We start from the raw sequence: 21050 nt of genomic DNA, 5'->3' as shown, positions 1-21050 counted from the left end.
TAATGTTGCTAATTTATCATTTAAAGTGAAATCACTTTTACGTAAGTATTTAGACCCTTTACGCAGTACTTTGTTGAAGCACCTTTGGCAGTGATTACAGCCTCGAGTCTTCTTGGGTATGACGTCCCAAGCGTGGCACACCTGTATTGGGGCGTTTCTCTGCAGATCCTCTCAAGCTATGTCAGGTTGGATGGGGAGCGTTGCTGCACAGCTATTTTCAGGTCTCTCCAGAGATGTTCGATCAGGTTTGGGCTCTGGCTAGATCTCTCAGGGACATTCAGAGACTTGTCCCTCCTGTGTTGTCTTAGCTGTGTACTTAGGGTCATTGTCCTGTTGGAAGGTGAACCTTTGCACCAGTCTGAGGTCTTAACTTGCTCCACAGCACTTTTCATCAAGGATCGCTCTGTACTTTGCTCTGTTCAGCTTTGCCTCGATCCTGACTAGTCTCGCTGCCTCTGAAAAACATCCACACAGTATGATGCTGCCACCACCATGCTTCATCGTAGGGATGGTGCCAGGTTTCCTCCAGACGTGAAGCTTGGCATTCAGGCCAAAGAGTTCAATCCTGGTTTCATCAGACTAGAGAATCTTGATTCTCATGGTCTTGAGTAATTTAGGTGCCTTTTGGCACACTCCAAGTGGGCTGTCGGACCTTTTACTGAGGAGTAGGTTCCGTCTGGCCACTCTACCATAAAGGCCTGATTGGTGGAGTGCTGCAGAGATGTTCGTCTTTGTGGAAGGTTCTCCTATCTCCACAGAGGAACTGTGGAGCTCTGTCAGAGTGACCATCGGGTTCTTGGTCACCTCCTTGACCAAGGCCTTTCTCCCCTAATTGCTCAGTTTGGCTGGGCGGCCAGGTCCAAACTTCTACCATTTTAATAATGATGGAGGCCACTGTTCTTGGGGACCTTCAATGCGGCAAAAAAATGTTGGTTCCTTTCCCCAGATCTGTGCCTCGTCATAGTCCTGTCTCGGAGCTCTACGGACAATTCCTTCGACCTTATGGCTTGGTCTTTCCTATGACATGCACTGTCAACTGTGGGACTTTTCTATATAGACAGGTTTGACTTTCCAAATCATGTCCAACTCGTTGAATTTATCATGGGTGGACTCTAAGTTGTAGAAACATCTGAAGGATGATTCTGGCAAACAGGATGCATCTGAGCTCAATTTTGAGTCTCGTAACAAAGGATCTGAATACTTATGTAAATTTGCAAACATGTTTTCGCTTTGTCATTTTGGGGTATTGTGTGTAGATTGCTGAGGAATTGTTTTATTTAATCAATTTTCGAATAAGGCTGTAACGTAACAAAATGTGAAGAAAGTCAGGGGGACCGAATACTTTCTGGAGGCATTGTGTGTTTTATATATCACACACACACACACACACACACACTGTAGAGAACATGTGTTCAAAAAGGTGTTGGCTCACTTTTATGTACTTGTTAAAGATGTTGGCAACTAAAGTGTGAAAATTATGAAAGAGGATATCGCAAACAATGCTTCAATGTTTTCTCTCTATTTTGTATGTTCGTCCTGAAACTGTACCTTTGACAAAGTACCTACTATATTTCAGACTATCCTAACCAAAAGAAATCCAATAAAGAGACTTTGCGTCAAATAAGTCTCAACTATACTTGTAATGCCATGTGATGGTATTTGTTTAATCCATTACCAAATCCATATGAAACATGGGGTAAAAGCCTGCTATAGATTATATTGATGTCTTTGTTAGTGAACCTGTCCAACATCAGAAATATGGACCGTCTATGTCAGTTTACATAAACTGAGAATAAAATGGTCTCTGATTCATGATTTTATTAAAAACCACAACAAAAAAACAATTGGGAAATTTCTGCTCCTCAAACAATCCCTTAATACACGTATTGATAGGATAACAGCTTTTTAAAGTTCCTGTATGTCATTGAAAGGTTTCTCATTCCAGAGTTATGACGATCCAATAATGTCCAGAACTATAAGTAGGCTAGTCAACAGGGTGACACTGATGGGAGCAGCTGGCTTTTTTACATAGATGAAAGGCCTGAGAATTGTTCCACAGCATCTGTGAGAAAGGCAGATTCTAGAATCTACAGTCAACATTCTCAAAGAACTGTGTAATACACCTCAGTTGGACTTGTGCTGCCTTGGGACAGGTGAAGGACAGTATCATGGAGGGACTGGTGTATGTAATCTGACTCTGGTCTGGTCAGGGGTGAGTCTGTGTACACTGACTGGCTTGACTGGCCATGGGGTTCCAATGTTATAGTGGCTGGAACACATTGTGTCATAGCCTGTTGGAAGAGTTCCATGGTCGTGTAATCACTCATAAAGGACAACTGTTGGCACTGGTGGGCCACCGCACTAATGGGGACAGGGTCTGTCTGTCTTGTGTCTGTGGTAGGTTTAATGGTGTCAGAAGTGGGATCTTGAGCGCTACTGTCTGTGGCTGTGTTTCTTCGGCACAAGCCCACGTTGATTTGAGGGTCTACTTTAGTGGGCTCGGTAGAGTCTGCGGTTGTCTTTGAAGGCCCTCGATTCTCCTCATGTTCTCTGAGGTGTAGACATGAGTCGGTGTTGCTATGAAGGTTGCTAACGGGAGACGTTTCTTCTCTACTGTCAACAATGTGCAGACTGGCGTCCCCCTCCTCTTCCTCTAACTTCTGTCTGTTGATGGGCTCCAGGAGTTCCTATGAGAATCAATCAATCTTTATTGTTCCAGAGGGAAAAATCTAACAGCAACATGGCATGATCTTAGACATAAATGCAATAAATCTGTCATGCGTCACAATTTTCTTACCAGCTCGCAGACCCCATCTATTTTCTGGATGGCATTGCTGTTACCAGGATTAGGGATACTTGGCCAAAGTAGTCTCTTTGCTCTGAAAGTATAACAAATGACCATGTAATATTTGAACGTTTCCATTACTTGAATTCCACTGGGCAACATTTAATAGAACAACACTAACATAAGAATACACCTTTGACTTAAAAACGTGACGACCGTACCTTTTTAACAACAAAGAGCCGAGATTAACCACAAGTAAGAGTAAAGTTGCTCCAATAACGACCCCTGCTATCATACCACCAATAGACAGGGATACTGGGGAGGGAAAGCAGGCAGCACAGGTCCTTTAAATTAATACAAAATGGCATTCCAAATGTGGGATATCAGAGATTACAATACAACCATTGATGAAAGATCAACACGCAAACCTGTTGACTTGGTTTCGAAGTATACAACTGAGCTTCTCACTCCCATTCCTGCAGCAGTGAAGGCAGACAGCTGGACTTGGTACACAGTATTGCTTTGTAGGTCCACCAACTCGTAGCTGGTTGAACCAGCATCCACAGTGATGTCTGTTACAGCGAAAACAATAGTCAAAGTCACTGAAGCATCAGAATAAATAGCAGTAAGACCACAATAATCATTTTAAGGAAGTTAAGGCTTGAGCCTTTTGGGAACTAGACATGGTAGTAAAAATATCTGATAGTGTGCAGGAAGTCTTAACTTCTAAGAATAACTACATACAGTGCATTTGAAAATATGTTAATAAATCCTCAGTCTACACACTACCCCATAATGACCATGTGAAAACAGGTTTTTAGACATTTTTGCAAATGTTTTAAAAATTAAAAACACCTAATTTACATAAGTATTCAGACCCTTTGCTAAGAGATTTGAAATTGAGCTCCGGTGCATCCTGTTTCCATTGATCATCCTTGAAATGTTTCTACAACTTGGAGTCCACCTGTGGTAAATTCAATTGATCGGACATGATTTGAAAAGGGATACAACTCTCTATATAAAGGTCCCACAGTTGACAGTGCATGTCAGAGCAAAAACCAAGTCATGAGGTTGAAGGAATTGTCTAGAGCTCCAAGACAGCATTGTGTCGGTACAGCTCTGGGGAAGGGCACCAAAAAATGTCTGCAGCATTGAAGGTCCACAAGAACACCGTAGCCTCCATCATTCTTAAATGGAAGAAGTTTGGAACCACCAAGACTCTTCCTAGAGCTGGCCATGCAGCCAAACTGAGCAATCAGGGGAGAAGGGCCTTGGTTAGGGAGGTGACCAAGAACCTGATGGTCACCCTGACAGAGCTCCAGAGTTTCTCTGTGGAGACGGGAGAACCTTCCAGAAGGACAACCATCTATGCAGCACTCCACCAATCAGGACTTTATGGTAGAGTGACCAGACGGAAGCCATTTTTCAGTAAAATACACGACAGCCCACTTGGAGTTTGCCAAAAGGCACCTAAAGGACTCTCAAGACCATGAGAAACAAGATTCTCTGTTTTTGCTTCGTCATTTTGGGGTATTGTGTGTGGATTTAATCAATTATTTTATTTAATCCATTTTAGAAATAAGACCGTAACGTAACAAAATGTGGAAAAAGTGAAGGTGTCTGAATACTTTCCGAATGCGGATATTAGCCAACTATAAAACAGTCTACACACTGTACTTTACTTTGCTTTAATTCTGTGAATACTCACTCACTGCAAGTCTCAATTGCCACCTTTTTGTGAACATCAAATTAATCAATCTTACTTTTTTCAACGTCTATCCTGTCATCCGGGCTCTTTGTGTAGTGGAGGATGTAGCCCAGCAGGAAACCTCTGGTGTCCTTCTCAGGGACTGATGTCCACTCCAGCACCATGGAGCTCTGGGTAACATTACTGCTGCTGATGTTCCCTGGGGCACTAATTGGGGCTGAGAGGAAAATACACTGAATATAATCACAATGCATTTCTGAATAATTGGTGTGTGGGTGGTTGGTTGATTGGGACATGCAGGTACTCACGGTGTCATGTACTCTATGCTCACTGTAACAAGCTAGTAAGTACATGAAATAGTTCCCTGTGTCTTTGCTTATGATATGTGTTTGTGTGATGATCAGATGTTGATTTGATGTCCCTAAATCTGAGGGTGGTGGTTTAAACCTAAACTCGCCACCCTAGGATTTACTTGGGACATATAGTTAAATGCACTAAAGAGGAACAATGGGTACATATTGAAGATGTGCATGCTCACCACCAGAATCTTTTCATGTGTCTGTTTTCAAAAGATGGAGCTAAGAACATTATCTTCGTAGTTAAGAACACTATAACTCCATGGGAAAAAATGTCACGGATTCTACAAAAAACAATATTACTTCCTAAAAAAAAAAAACCTATGGAACAACCCTTGGATAGCTTTTCAGAATTCACAGATAAGGTGGAAAAACTAAAGGCATAGAAACCGTAAATGACGTTGTAATAGGAACCGTCACCCCAGTCTGAGGTCCTGAGTGCTCTGGAGCAGGTTTTCATCAAGGATCTCTCTGTACTTTGCTCTGTTCATCTTTGCCTCAATCCTGACTAGTGTCCCAGTCCCTGCCGTCCCCACAGCATGATGCTGCCACCACCATGCTTCACCGTAGGGATGGTGCCATGTTTCCTACATATATAATGCTTTGCATTCAGGCCAAATAGTCCAATCTTGGTTTCATCAGACCAGAGAATCTTGTTTCTCATGGTCTTTGGGTCCCTTTTGGCGAACTCCAAGTGGGCTGTGATGTGCTTTCTACTGAGGAGTAGCTTCTGTCTGGCCACTCTACCATAAAGGCCTGATTGGTGGAGTGCTGCAGAGATAGTTGTCCTTCTGGAGGGTATCCCATCTCCACAGAAGAACTCTAGAGCTCTTTCAGAGTGACCATCAGGTTCTTGGTCACCTCCTTGACCAAGGCCCCTTCTCCCCTGATTGTTCAGTTTGGCCAGGCGGCCAGCTCTAGGAAGAGTCTTGGTGATTCCAAACTTCTTCCATTTAAGAATGACGGAGGCCACTGTCTTCTTGGGGACATTCAATGGTTTAAAAAATGTGTTCCACATTTTCCACACCTTCCACAGAGCTGTGCCTCGACACAATCCTGTCTCAGAGCTCTATAGGCAATTCCGTTGACCTCATGGCTTGGTTTATGCTCTGACATGCACTGTCAACTGTGGGACCTTATATAGACAGGCATGTGCCTTTCCAAATCATGTCCAATCAATTGAATTTACCACTGGTGAACTACACTCAAGTTGCAGAAACATCTCAAGGATGATCAATGGAAACAAGATCCACCTGAGCTCAATTATGAATTTCATAGCAAAGGGCCTAAATACTTACAGTACCAGTCAACATTTTGGACACACCTACTCATTCAAGAGTTTTTATTTATTTGTACTATTTTCTACGTTGTTGAATAATAGTGTAGATGTCAAAACTTTGAATTAGCACATGGAATCATTTAGTTACCAAAAAAGTATTAAAATGAAAATAGATGAGATTCTTCAAAGTAGCCACCCTTACTCTTGGAATTCTCTCAACCTGCTTCATTAGGTAGTCACCTGGAATGCATTTCAATTAACAGGTGTGCTTTGTTAAAAGTTAGTTTGTGGAATTTCTTTCCTTAATGAGTTTGAGCCAATTAGTTGTGTTGTGACAAGGTAGGTGTGGTGTACCGAAAATAGGGCAATTTGGTAAAAGACCAAGTCCCTATTATGACAAGAACAGCTCAAATAAGCAAAGAGAAACAACAGTCCATCATTACTTTAAGGACCGCCACATGAAAGGAAGACCCAGAGTTACCTCTGCTGCAGAGGATAAATTCATTAGAGTTAAATGCTCCTCAGATTGCAGCCCAAATAAATGATTCACAAAGGTCAAGTAACATACATCTCAACATCAACTATTCAGAGTAGACTGCGTGAATCAGGCCTTCATGGGCGATTTGCTGCAAAGAAACCACTACTAATGGACACCAAAAATAAGAAGAGACTTGCTTCGACTAAGAAACACGAGCAATGGACATTAGACCAGTGGAAATCTATCTTTTGGTCCGATGAGTTAAAATTTGAGATTTTTGGTTCCAACCCCCGTGTCTTTGTGAGACACAGAATAGGTGAACGGATGACCTCCGCATGTGTAATTCCCACCCTGATGCATGGAGGAGGAGGTGTGGGGGTGCTTTGCTGGTGACACTGTCAGTGATTTATTTACAATTCAAGGAAACTTAACCAGCATGGCTACCACAGAATTCTGCAGCGATACGTCATCCCATCTGGTTTGCGCTTAGTGTGCCTAGCATTTTTCAACAGGACTAATCAAATTTTATTTGTCACATCACATGCACCAAATACATATGTAGACCTTACCGTGTGTAGACCTTACTTACAAGCCCTTAACCAGCAGTTAAGGGCTTAATGACTCAAAACACACATCCCAGGTTGTGTAAGGGCTATTTTACCAAGGAGGAGAGTGATGGAGTGCTGCATCAGATGACCTGACTTCCATAATCACCCGATCTCAACCCAATTGAGATGGTTTGGGATGAGTTAGCCCGCAGATTGAAGGAAAAGCAGCCCACATGTGCTCAGCATATGTGGGAACTCCTTCAAGACTGTTGGAAAAGCATTCCAGGTGAAGCTGGTTGAGAGAATGCCAAGAGTGTGCAAAGCTGTCATCAAGGCAAAGGGTGACTACTTTGAAGAATCTCAAATAACATTTTGATTTAACACTTTTAGTTACTACATAATTCCATGTGTTATTTCATAGTTTTGATGTCTTCACTATTATTCTACAATGTAGAAAATAGTAAAAATAAATAAATAACCCTTGAATGAGTAGATGTGTCCAAACGTTTGACTGGTATTGTATGCAAATAAGGTATTTCTGTTTTTGAAATGTTTTATACATTTGCAAAAAAATCTAAAAACCTGTTTTTTGCTTTGTCATTGTGGCTGTAACCTAAGGCTGTAACCTAACAAAATGTGAAAAAAATCAAGGGGTCTGAATACTTCCTGAAGGCACTGTACATTTAAAATATGTATTTCAGACTCACATCCTTCAGTGAAGTAGGACTGGATGCTCCCGTAGGTGCTCTCGCTGTTGTTGATGAACTTCAGGTTGCAGGGCTCTTTGTCTGGCCTCGTGTGCAGAGTGAAGGTATACCTCTTATACAGCTCTAATGGCTCTTTAGTTCATACAACAACAAGAGTGGTTTTAAATGGGGAAACGTCTTTTCATCAAGGCAAACTGAAAGTACTGGTCATGATAATATGATGTATCAATCCAAATATGTGAATCCTCTGTTGTTCTCATGTTAACACAGGAGAGTGATGTATGTACCTTACCGCGCAATGGTATGACTTCATAATTGTTCTCATCCTCATAGAAGGACTTGTGAGCAGCTTTGATTCCTCTCGTCCACCACTCCACTGAGAAGCAGGAGTAGGTTTTGATCAGGTCATCCACCCAGGAGACAGTAAAGGACGTGTTGCCATTGAATGTCAGATTCAGCTTCCCATATAAGTCTGTAGAGAGAAACCAAACAACACTTCATAGTCCTTTCTCCTGCATCTGAGAGATCTCAGACATCCACTTCAAGAGACTGATACCATGCTGTTACACAGGAGAGCAACTAGTAATGCATTTCTAATGCAACAACATAACTTACTCATAATACTGCTCAAGCAAAATAGTGAATACATTCTGACGGCCATAGTCTGATTCCTATATTGGAGGATAACATAAGAGTTGATAGGTGTTTCTACCTTTGTCGTCCAGTGGCCATATAGTGCTCTGTGCTGCAGGTGAGGTCCCAGCCCCGTTGAAAGCTGTGATTTTGAGGTGGTAGGCTGAGTGAGACAGGGTCACTATGAGTAGGTGCCTGCTGGTGTTGAAGGTCTCAATAGGGTCCTCTCCTGAGGCTTTCCCCACGGAAACACTGTAGCCCTCCGCTAACTCACTGGCTGCAAACTACAGGACAATGGTAGGATCAAGCTTTATACAATACGTATTACAGCAACACCAGGATGGGCCTCAATTCGTCGGGGCATGAACTCTACAAGGTGTCGAAAGTGTGCCACAGAGATGCTGGCCCATGTTGACTCCAATGCTTCCCACAGTTGTCAAGTTTGCTGGAAGTCCTTTGGGAGGTGGACCATTTTTGATACACACAGGAAACGTATATAGGTGCGCCTGACACCACTACCATACCCTGTTTGAAAGGCACTTCTATTTTTGTCTTGCCCATTCATCTTCCGAATGGCACACATACTGTACACAATCCATGTCTCAATTGTCTCAAGGCTTAAAAATCCTTATTTAACCTGTCCCCTTCATCTACACTGATTTGAAGTGGACTTAACAAGTGACATCAATAAGGGATCATAGCTTTCATCTGGATTCACCTGGTCAGGCTGTCATGGAAAGAGTGGGTGTTCTTTTTCATTTTTATACCCCTTTTTCTCCCTCATTTTGTGGTATCCAATTGGTAGTTACAGTCTTGTCTCATCGCTGCAAAACCCATATGGACTCGGGAGAGACGAAGGTCGCGAGCCGTGCATCCTCCGAAACACGACCCAGCCAAGCCACACTGCTTCTTGACACAATGCCCGCTTAACCTGGAAGCCAGTCACATCAATGTGTCGGAGGAAATGCCGTACACCTGGCAACCGTGTCAACGGGCATGCGCCCAGCCCACCACAGGGTTCACTAAAGCGCGATGGGACAAGGACATCCCAGCCTGCCAAACCCTCCCCCAACCCGGACGACTCTGGGCCAATTGTGCCCCGCCTCATGGGCCTCCTGGTCACGGCCGGCTGCGGCAGAGCCTGGACTCAAACCAGGATCTGTAGTGGCACAGCTAGCACTGCCTTAGACCACTGCACCACTCGGGAGGCCCAGAACGGGTGTTCTTAATGTTTTGTATGCTCAGTTTATAGTGTAGTGCGATAAACTATTCACTTTGATAAATGTATACCTACATCAGTTTACTCAAATGTACTATTTTCACATTCTATTAACATTTTTCACATTGTCACAAACTTACTGTTTTCACATTTGTATTTGAAATGTTCATATTGTAAGGTTAAGTTACTCATGGGGAAATTAATTACCTTCCATTTTATGATCACTAATCTCCTCCCTTTGGTTTGTGGACGACTATCTTTTACCATCTCAATGACAGGCGTGTCAGTAAGTTCTTAGAAAACAGAAGAAAATAAATGGACACATATTTAGCTTATTTCATGTTATAAATCAGTAGAGTGGACAATTGATTAAGCCTATTTTGGTAAGACCATTGAACAGATTTCTGGATCCCAGATTATGTTTTAGGTAAAAGGTCAACTCACCGGGTGGGACTGTGAAAACCTCGCTCCAAGGGCACTGGGTACATTCGTTGTTGGCCACACACTCTATCTGCACCTCATAGGACAGTGAGGAGTTAAGATTACCCACAGTGCACCTATTTCTATCCTTGGATTGCACTGGTGGCTATAGAGAACATAAATGAGAGGTTAGGTCTGTATAACTTATTTCTCTAACGATTCTGCATTGGTCTTTTCCAGTCTTGGACTACTAGGGCTGGTTTTCCTGACACAGATTAAGCCTAACCTTAGACTAAAAAGTACTTTCAATGGATCTTCTCCATTGACTAACCTTAATCTGTGTCCGGAACTAGTGTCCGGGAAACCGGCCCCAAGAGTTTCACTATTTATGCCAGCTTGTTTCAATTCTATAATCTAGCTCTATATGAGCTGTAGGCAGTACATTTCATATCTGACTTTTGAATCCCACCTCTTTCCATTGCGGGCTGTTCAGCTCCTTGTATCTCACAGAGTAAAGAGGGATATATTTGGTCTCCTCCTTCCTCCAGGAGGCCTGGATATCCAGCTGTCTTGAATGTCGATTCAAGTGTACATTAGATGGGGGGCCGCATCGAACTGCAATTTTTAAGATAGGCTATGTGATTAATTATCATTGTAATACCGTTATACTAAACTCAGCAAAAAAAGAAACGTCCCTTTTTCAGGACCCTGTCTTTCAAAGATAATTTGTAAAAATCCAAATAACTTCACAGATCTTCGTGGTAAAAGGTTTTAACACTGCTTCCCATGCTTGTTCAATTAACCATAAACAATTAATAAACATGCACCTGTGGAATGGTCGTTAAGACACTAACAGCTTACAGACGGTAGGCAATTAAGGTCACAGTTACTAAAACGTAGGACACTAAAGAGGCCTTTATACTGACTCTGAAAAACACCAAAAGAAAGATGCCCAGGGTCCCTGCTCTTCTGCGTGAACGTGCCCTAGGCATGCTGCAAGGAGGAATGAGGACTGCAGATGTGGCCAGGGCAATAAATTGCAATGTCCGTACTGTGAGACACCTAAGACAGCGCTACAGGGAGACAGGAATGACGGCTGATTGTCCTCGCAGTGGCAGACCACGTGTAACACCACCTGCACAGGATCAGTACATCCGAACATCACACCTGTGGGACAGGTACAGGATGGCATCAACAACTGCCCGAGTTACACCAGGAATATACAATTCCTCCATCAGTGCTCAGACTGTCCGCAATAGACTGAGAGGCTGGACTGAGGGCTTGTAGGCAGGTCCTCACCAGACATCACCAGCAACAACGTTGCCTATGGGCACAAACCCACCATCGCTGGACTAGACAGGATTGGAAAAAGTGCTCTGCACTGACGAGTCGTGGTTTTGTCTCACCAGGGGTGATGGTCGGATTTGCATTTACCGTCTAAGGAATGAGCATTACACCGAGGACTGTACTCTGAAGAGAGACCGATTTGGAGGTGGAGGGTCCGTCATGGTCTGGGGTGGTGTGTCACAGCATCATTGGACTGAGCTTGCCATTGCAGGCAATCTCAGCGCTATGCGTTACAGGGAAGACATCCTTCTCCCTCATGTGGTACCATTCCTACAGGCTCATCCTGACATGACCCTCCAGCATGACAATGCCACCAGCCATACTGCTCGTTCTGTGCTTGATTTCCTGCAAGACAGGAATGTCAGTGTTCTGTCATGGCCAGCGAGGAGCCCGGATCTCAATTCCATTGAGCACATCTGGGACGTGTTGGATCGGAGGGTGAGGGCTAGGGTCATTTCCCCCAGAAATGTCCGGGAACTTGCAGGTGCCTTGGAGGAAGAGTGGGATAACATCTCACAGCAAGAACTGTCAAATCTGGTGCAGTCCATGAGGAGGAGATGCACTGCAGTACTAAATGCAGCTGGTGGCCACACCAGATACTGACTGTTACTTTTGATTTTGACCACCCCTTTGTTCAGGGACACATTATTCCATTTCTGTTAGTCACATGTCTGTGGACCTTGTTCAATTTATGTCTCAGTTGTTGAATCTTGTTTTGTTCATACAAATATTTACACAAGTTAAGTTTGCTGAAAATAAACGCAGTTGACAGTGAGTGTTTAGATGTTTAGATGTTGTATGTAACAATATAGAGGAAGGACTGGTCATATCACATATTCTGGTTGCTGTAAACCCATAGGCTGCACTACTATCACATAATGGAAGGGAAGTGATGCATGCTGGAGGTAATTAATATAAACGTACCCAATTGTTGAGGTGAACCTCTGAAAACAGTCTTTGTGCAGCTCTTCAAATCACTCTTGTCAAATACATGAGCTGTCATGTTAAACTTTTTGGACAGACGAATAGTCTGAGACGTCTCCGATATGTTTGCATGCATTCTGCTACGTGTTTTCCTGTGAAGAATATCAAATTGAATAATATTTAGTAGTTAATTAATTTGCTTTAAAAAAAAATCTCTCCTCTTCAGTCTACAGAGCACCCTAAATGCAAACAATCAAATTATATAACCTCAGAGATACATTAAATTAGCCTTGTGTTCTACACTACTTACTGTTCTATACAGAGTGTGTATCTTTGTGTTTGGTGTTTTATAGGTGTCCACACACATTTCCAGCCGATCCTACTTAAGCTCAGATGTTTACCAAAACAATCTAATTCACTGACTCCCTCTGAAAGGAAAGGTTCAAAAGAGCAAATCGATTATATTTCATTATAATAACATTTCATCAACTTCATCAACTGCAACTGAACCACAACTTGGTTTTTGGAATAGTTGTGCCATTACCTTGGGATGTGACACAGTGTCCATAACATGAAGAGATGTTCTTGCACTTACAGGTCACTGAAATGTACACTATTGTCAATACATCATGTATCCTAACATAATAAACATTTCATGATGTTACAACGGATATACTTTGTAAAATAAATCTCACATACTGAATGTGAAAATGTAAATGACAAACTTTTAAATGGTTTATGATGTTGTGCAGAGTGATGCTATAACTACGTGGCACAGAAGGAAATGGTCTAATTGTTACAGCAATACCATATAAATTGTGTAGTGCTGTTACTGTAGCCATATCCTCTGGGTGCCAACTCTGATGCCTAAAATAAGATCAGCTTTGTTGCATAACACATGCAAGGGGGTGATGGGTCAATTAAAACACGTCTTACTTTTGCCGCCATCAAAAAAGACCACTGGACATACAGTATATATTAAATGTAATATCAGATGTTTTCCTATTACCAAACCCTAATTGGTTGAGAACTTTTGTAGGAAGCGTGCACTGCAATTCTGTTGTTTTAAACTGTTTTGTCTGGAAAGGATAGTTGAAACGTACCTGGAGAAACTTGGAGAAGGGAAGAGAGTGGGATAACATATCCAAAGAGAACACCTAAACAAAGAGAGACAGCACCAGGGCTCAACATTAATGCTTGTCCCCGGGACAGGTAAAAAAAGAATGTTGGACAAGAAGAATATAAATGTAAGTTGTCTGAATGGACAAGTTAAATAAAGCACACAAAAAAGTGCACTCTTCTCCCAGTCTCTGCACTTCGTAGTTGAATGTTGGTGAGGTGTAGCCTACAATGCTCCAAGGGTTAGTGCTGTCCAGGATCCTTGGGACATCCCTACCCCAAACCCTACCGCTACTCCATTCCCTAACCCAGTGGCGTACAAACCATAATTTTTTGGGTTGGGGAACAGACAGTATTTTGCATTTTTAAGGATAATTTCTTGCAATTCTACACATATTGCCACGGGGCAGAGAGAAACATTCGCAATTTTCTAGCTAATCTCATGCTATTCTACACATTTTGCCATGCAGCTAATCTCATGCTATTCTACACATTTTGCCATGCAGCTGAGAATTTAAAAAAAGATTTACAGCTAATTTCTTGTAATTGTAAAAAAGCAAATCAATAGAGTAGCTTTTGGAGCTGACTGCCCGGGGACTAGGAGCACATAGTGTATGGAATGCTACAATGATAAGGCCTATACGTTTGATTGTTTTTTGGGGGTGGGGAGGCCTCCTGGAGGTAGGTCCTCCTGGGCCCCAGCTGTGCTAGTCCAGCCCTGCTTATTTCAATTTATTTTCTTTACTGATAGCCTATTGGAGGAGAGATTTTGCTTGCTGAATGTCAAATAGGCTACATACGTGGAAAGGAGGAGACCATATTTTCCTAAAGTAGGCATATCTTGACAAATTACAACATGTGTACCTTTCTGGACATTCTAAATTGTCAAGAATAGACCCAAACTGTTCCAAATAGTTGCATGATCAAGTCTAGGGTGTTTGCTGTAATTTCGACATGAAACAAAACAGGACGTTTGAGTGGTTATTCAAATTAATCTACATCACTGCAGAATACAGAAAATAATTGTGAACTCATTTGAGAACAAAAATACATTCCTCATTGCACTGTTATTGAAATGTTCTTGTCTAAAAATGTAGGCCTAGCCCCAATCAATAGTGGAGCTTTGTGTACCTGGGTACCACAGAGCGCATCCTGGAGGAACACACAGATCTGCTATTTTGTTCTTGCATTTGGACAGGTAAATATTTAGCCTACAGCCCTAATATTTAGCTAATGAATGGCCTAATATCTAGCTAATATTTACTTTATCTCTCCCAGCTGTTCACATGCAAAATAGGCAATTGGCTACGTAAGCCTCTCCTCAATAGGCCATTCCTCTTCTTGCGAAATACCAGGAATAGCTAAAGAACATTTCAGTTTATGTGACAAAACAAGCAATATACAATGAGTGTACAAAACATTAGGAACACTTTCCTAATATTGAGTTTGACCCCCTTTTGCCCTCAATTTGTCTGGGCATGGACTCTACAAGGTGTCGAAAGCATTCCACAGGGATGCTGGCCAATGTTCAAAGCGTAAAAATCCTTCTTTAACCTGTCTCCTGCCCTTCATCTACACTGATTGAAGTGTATTTGCCAAGTGCCATCAATAAGGGATCATAACTTTCACCTGGATTTACCTGGTCAATCTATGTCAGTAGTTCTCAACCCCAGTCCTCCAGTACCTCCAACAGAACACGTTTTTGTTGTAGTCCTGGACAAACATTCCTCATTAACTCATTGAGGGCCTGATGATTAGTTGACAAGTTGAATCAGCTTGTCCGGGGCTACAAAACAAATCTGTACTGTTGGGGGTACTCTAGGACCGGAGTTGGGAACCACTGGTCTATGTCATGGAAAGTGTTCCTAATGTTTTATACACTGTGTATAGTAGAGAATCATTGCATCATAATCGCTGTGAAATATATTTTAAATAACCAAAAATATTCTATTTTCAGCTGTTTGAATCTGGTGTACAAAACCGAAAGTAAGACAAAAGACTAAACTTAAGAATGGGAAGCATAGAAATAGCACATATCATAACAGATCTACCACTTATTCAACTTGCTATAACTCACATACTGTAATCTATGTAAATTTGGTTGGGTCGTCCAAAAAGTTACATATTGCAGCTTTAACTGTCGGGGAAAGTTGAGGAAAGAAAATGTGTTGGTGGGATAATTTTTGTCCAGTTATGATAACATTGTTGCACTGCAAATGGGCCTAGTTGCAGAGCACAGACAGAAATGAGCACAGTGAAAAAGAAGACACAAAGGAATCGACAACCATTAGAAAAACGAAAATAATTTGCAAACCTCTTGAGCAATGAGTATACGATGTGCAGGCTAAACTGCATTTGTTGTTGAATTACGACATTTAAATAGTTCCTATATTATGTTGCATTAGGCCTACATGTACATTGAAGTATTATTTGCAGCTGTCACAATGAATACACCCTTGTGTTACCACCCAGGTAGCCTAGTGGTTAGAGCGTTGGGCTAGTAACAGAGGTTGCTGGATCGAATCCCCGAGCTGACAAGGTACAAATCTGTCCTTCTGCCCCTGAGCAAGGCAGTTAACCACATGCCGAAGACATGAGTGTTGATTAAGGCAGCCCCTCTTTGATTCAGAGGGGTTGGGTTAAATGCGGAGGACACATTTCAGTTGAGTACATTCAGTTGGACAACTGACTAGGTATCCCCCTTTCCCTATTAATAGGCAGGATGCAGTACATTTCAGTCACTTGGCAGAGGCTATTATCCAGAGTGCCTTACAGTAGTACGTTTGCATACTGGTCTCCCGTGGGAATCTAACCCACAACCTTGGCGTTGCAAACACCATGCGTTACCAACTGAAACCACACGGGACCGTTGATCAGGTGATTGACAGGTGTTGGATTGTAGGGTGATAAATTATCAACTGTACTCTAGTGTAGATGCTCACCAACACTTTATAGTAATGTGGCGGCAGGTAGCCTAGTGGTTAGAGCGTTGGACTAATAACCGAAAGGTTGCAAGATTGAATCCCCGAGCTGACATGGTAACAATCTGTCCTTTCTCCCTGAACAAGGCAATTAACCCATTGTTCCTAGGATGTCATTGAAAATAAGAATCTGTTCTTAACTGCCTTGCCTAGTTAAATAAAATGTAGCCTACAGTTTATCGTTATTGGTGTTAGCTTGGATGGGTGCTGTGGATCTCCACTATCATCTGGGCTTGATCATGTGCCAAGTCTGTAATACACCCGTGTCACCTGGCGACTGGTTCAGACATAAAACATTCTCCATTCAGGCTGCAAAGGTTTCAATTTTGCCCTTAACTAAATTTAATGCTGAGAAGCCGGAAAGGAATAAGTCCTGGATGTTGTGTATTGCATTAAGCCAATCAGGTTGCAGCCGTCTGTTGTTTACTCCTGGCTGAACGCAGGGTGCAACACAAAGTAGGGCCACTCTAGATAGTGAGGTGGTTACCAGCTAGCATAATTCTCTGGTTTGTAAAGTTTGAAAAAGATGCTAGAATCCAACCTGATTCTCCACATCGTCTGCTAAAATATGCTACCCAATGTCATGCTTGATGAGTGTAGACATTTATAAGTGAAAGTGAATCATTAATGTTATAAAACACAAAGTTGAAATAAACTAGGATGGTGAACACCAAGTCTGTGTGCATGACCGGAGAGGCAATGGCATGACCACTGCTTGATAGATTGTTTACTGAGTTGCTACAGATTGTTAACGCAACGGCAGTGACTGGGCCATTGCTACAGCAGTAGCCTGTGTACCAGTTTCTTTAGCTAACCCACTCCCTGTACTCCATGTCATGTATTTGTGCCAAAGACACACTGGCCTTTCTGCCATCTACAAATATGAACATTCTATCATTAATGAGCTCAGGGAGAACAGAGGATTTGATCCAATCACACTCATAGCTATCCCCCAATCACAACGATTATGCAAATATTAGCATCCGTTTTTTGTTTGTCTAGACAAAACCAGTCTGTCAAAAGTTGGTAGCGCACCATTAAATTCTATAACTAAATAATACATATTGCAATTCCAACCATAAAACGTCTTAACAACGTGCCTAGCTAGCAGCTAAATGTTTGTTTTTAACTTTGTTATATATTCTAAGTCTATTTTTGAGGATCCATATGTTGTCATGGAAAATATTTGTTATTTCCAACAACCAATGAGCTCCACCGTAAATCCAGCTTGACTTTAAAATTGCTGAAAGGCCAGTCTCTTCAGCAATGACAAGGAGTGGAATTCTAAATGTATGAAATGTTCCACGGGTGTAAAGTGCTTCAGTAAAATTACTTTAAAGTACTAATTAAGTCGTTTTTGGGGTAACTGTACTTTACTTGACAATTTTTTTAACAACTTTTTTTTAACGACTTTTACTTCAATACATTCCTAAATAAAATTACTCCATACATTTTCCCCGACACCCAAAATTACTATTTCATTTTGAATTCTTAGGAGGACAGTTAAATGGTACAATTCACACACTTCTCTAGAGAACATCCCTGGTCATCCCTACTGCCTCTGATCTGGCGGACTCACTAAACACACATGTTTCGTTTGTAAATGATGTCTGAGTGTTGGAGTATGCCACTGGCTATCCGTAAAAAAAATTGGTGACCTCTGGTTTGCTTAATATAAGGAATTAATTTTGATACTTTAGTATATTTACGCAATGATATTTACTTTTGATACTTAAGTATATCCAAAACCAAATACTTTTAGACTTTTACTCAAGTAGTATTTTACTGGGTGTCTTTCATTTTTAGTTGAGTCATTTCCTATTAAGGTATCTTTACTTTTACTCAAGTATGACAATTGGGTACTTTTTCCACCACTGAAATGTTCAAGTGATTATCTCTAACGACCAACAAGAATTTATGTTTGAAATGTGTGCCTTTTTTTATGCAATGTGTATTTCAAAAAATATTGTCAAGTCATGAATTGTATTTGTCTAAACATCTGACTGTTGCCATGGTTACTCCATGATATCAGTCTGAAAGAAGTCACTGTAAAAAAGACGCAATAGTCTCCAAAAGCCAGAATGTTGAATAAAATTATATTTAAAAGTACTTTACCAGTTGTCCATGCTGTTGGTCCTTTTGGAAGTGGAGAGAAAATGTCCACAGGAAAGTATTATTAGCCCGACTTTTTGGGGTACCGATAAGTCTTTGTCACGTGCGAATTGAGTAAAAATAAAAACCGGAAATACAAAAGAATATACAGACCAGCATACTGAAGGTCGAGTTAAAAAACGCTTCCCTGTAGATATTTTTTTATCTGATGACCTCCAACATAGGGTCAAAATCGGTGCGTACAGGTAAAGTAAGGTGAAATTAAGTTTGTTCAACATTCTGACAGTTCAAATTACCTAGCTAAAACTACAACAACCTCATTGGCATACAGTAAATTGGAGGATGGGATACACCATACGATAGATTGGTGTCGGAGACTGTTCAGGAATGCTGAGCTACATGTTAGAAACAAGTGTGTAGAACTTTATGAATTATTGAAAGATTATATTAAACCTAAAACAAACAACCAAAAAAGCAATATGATATGATGCAAAACAACTTGACTGTATCTCAGAAACGAGAAAGTTATGTATTTTAAGCTAAAGAAAGTAAAGAGAGTGGAATGTTAGCTAAAGAGGCTGGCACTCAGACTATTACAGCACCACATTTACATGACAAAAAAAGATTACCCCAAATTCCATGATCGTCACAGCCCTACTGAAACATGAATATGTTAGTCTTACAATGTTATAGATACACATGTCTTTGTAAGGTAGCTAGCTACCTTGCTTTGAAGTAGCCCACTTGAGCCATTTGATCCCTGAATTCATTGAATGAGCTAAAGTTATACCCAGTAGCTCTCCAGATGGAGGTTTGTGTTTATGTGTTTAAACAGTTGCCTACCAGTGCAGTTATTTAACTTTGTGGAGGCACAATGGCAGGAGATTGTACATTGGATCAGCAGCCTTCCAGAGTCAATACCACATAATGCTTCATTTTTCAAAGACACCGCCAATTATTTATCAGGGAAATGGGGTTAAAAGTCATGGAAAAGTCATGAATTACATCTGTCAAAATGTGTTTGAACACTGAGAAAACCAACTATCTTGTAAAAATGTGTCAGGTAAAAAGCTTTTTTATGTCTTAAAGAGGCGGTGTTGTATTTTGAGACAGGCTTGAAGATACAAAGTTGCCAATATGTATAGAGGCCTGCATTTTTGTCTGAGGCTCTGAATGGTAATAATAATGATAATAATTCATTTTATTTTTGTAAAGTGGTACATACAACAACATTTTCAGTCACCTTTTTTGGCCCATGGTATTACAGACTTTGAAAAAATATATCAATTTACAAGATACTAGAGCTTTCGGAAAAGTAAAAAAACAATTATTCTTAACTTTAGAAAAAGTTAATGTCAAGCCCTGCCAACAGTTAGCCAAAACACACAATCGAAGATCATCATCATTCCTGGAACAAGTGACTACTTAAAATGTTATACAGTATGCTCAGTATAGTATAGTATGAGAAAACAGTTCAAATTTCCTAGCTAAAACTACAACAACCTCATTGGCATACAGTAAATTGGAGACTGGACGATGGGATACACCATACGATAGATGTATTCTTCAGAATGATTGGTGTTTGAGATTTTTTAAATTTGTAATCTGTAACATTTTCAAACATAAAATAGTGAGAAAAGTACTTACCAAAGATTAAATAGGGCAGAGGTTTATGGAGACAATGCATTGTTGCCACAGCATCCAATTCATAGTTATGTTTTATCCCTCGCCTGGTTTGCTGTCTGACAGCCACAAAAATCTGTGGGAGTTTTAAAGTGACTTCATGAAAAAACAATGTGGAACAGTAGCTTACCATTTTTCATGTGCGTTCACCACCCACACACACACACACACACACACACAGCGAGAGAGAGAGAGAGAGAGAGAGAGAGAGAATGTCTATTATCACTAACACGACTATGGCTCTACAGAAGAACAGTTTCACTTCTTGAAATTCACAATATAATATTTTCACAATATTTTTATGGATTTCGTTTTTCTTCTTCGTTTTTTCCAGTGACTGAAATTAAATATATTAAGATTGGGTTATTTTTTTATATAAAAAAATATATTTTTCCAGATAGATGAAGGAATTAAGAAATATCAACAATAAGTCCTTTAAATTACTGTACATTCATAAATACATCTAGAAATAAATCAACCGACCAATAAAAGACAGGTTCATTATAGGTTCATATCTTGAATCATATTTATCCTCTTTCAATCTATCCTTGTATTGTATTGTATATGTGCATTGCATTTTCTGCCGTTCCCACATTCTCAAAATAGTCTTAGTCTTAGCTTAATACAGTATGGTGAACCTGTTATGCTGTTATGTTATGCTTAAGTGTTTTCAATACACAGCAACTAACTGGATGAATTGACTACTCTGCTGTATTCAGAACAAATTATGGGTAGGAACTGGGTGTGACTC

The 21050-nt window shown here is 40.9% G+C and overlaps 1 protein-coding gene across 3 annotated transcripts; it reads right to left on the bottom strand.

Annotated features, from left to right (window-relative positions):
- Nucleotides 1-895: 895 nt before the first annotated feature.
- On the bottom strand, nucleotides 896-20429 carry LOC110523479 (interleukin-31 receptor subunit alpha). Of its 3 annotated transcripts, none has more exons than XM_021602200.2 (16): nucleotides 20264-20429; nucleotides 13508-13561; nucleotides 12949-13005; nucleotides 12715-12832; nucleotides 12405-12556; nucleotides 10603-10748; nucleotides 10158-10299; nucleotides 9921-10006; nucleotides 8574-8778; nucleotides 8154-8333; nucleotides 7862-7993; nucleotides 4549-4710; nucleotides 3214-3357; nucleotides 3007-3100; nucleotides 2798-2879; nucleotides 896-2687 (listed from the first exon to the last, which is right to left on the bottom strand). In XM_021602200.2, exons 1-16 carry the CDS (start codon nucleotides 20301-20303, stop codon nucleotides 2103-2105), a joined length of 2379 nt encoding a protein of 792 aa, XP_021457875.2. In that variant the 5' UTR covers nucleotides 20304-20429; the 3' UTR covers nucleotides 896-2102. The 3 variants fall into 3 exon arrangements, with proteins under 3 accessions (XP_021457875.2, XP_021457876.1, XP_036833002.1); XM_021602201.2 differs by lacking the exon at nucleotides 20264-20429 and adding an exon at nucleotides 19341-19847; XM_036977107.1 differs by lacking the exons at nucleotides 4549-4710; nucleotides 20264-20429 and adding an exon at nucleotides 19341-19848.
- Between the last annotated feature and the right edge of the window lie 621 nt (nucleotides 20430-21050).

The sequence above is a fragment of the Oncorhynchus mykiss genome, chromosome 5, assembly GCF_013265735.2.
Source record: "Oncorhynchus mykiss isolate Arlee chromosome 5, USDA_OmykA_1.1, whole genome shotgun sequence".
Taxonomy (NCBI): Eukaryota; Metazoa; Chordata; class Actinopteri; order Salmoniformes; family Salmonidae; genus Oncorhynchus; species Oncorhynchus mykiss.
This window is presented reverse-complemented; position numbering and strand designations above follow the sequence as displayed.

Coding starts and splice junctions, on each gene's coding strand:
- LOC110523479 (XM_021602201.2), bottom strand. CDS start 19,386: ATGAATTCAGGGATCAAATGGCTCAAGTGGGCTACTTCAAAGCAAG. Junction 13,562..19,340: donor GTGGGCTACTTCAAAGCAAG/GTAGCTAGCTAC, acceptor CTCTTTGTTTAG/GTGTTCTCTTTGGATATGTT. Junction 10,300..10,602: donor ACAGCCCGCAATGGAAAGAG/GTGGGATTCAAA, acceptor TGTTCTCTATAG/CCACCAGTGCAATCCAAGGA.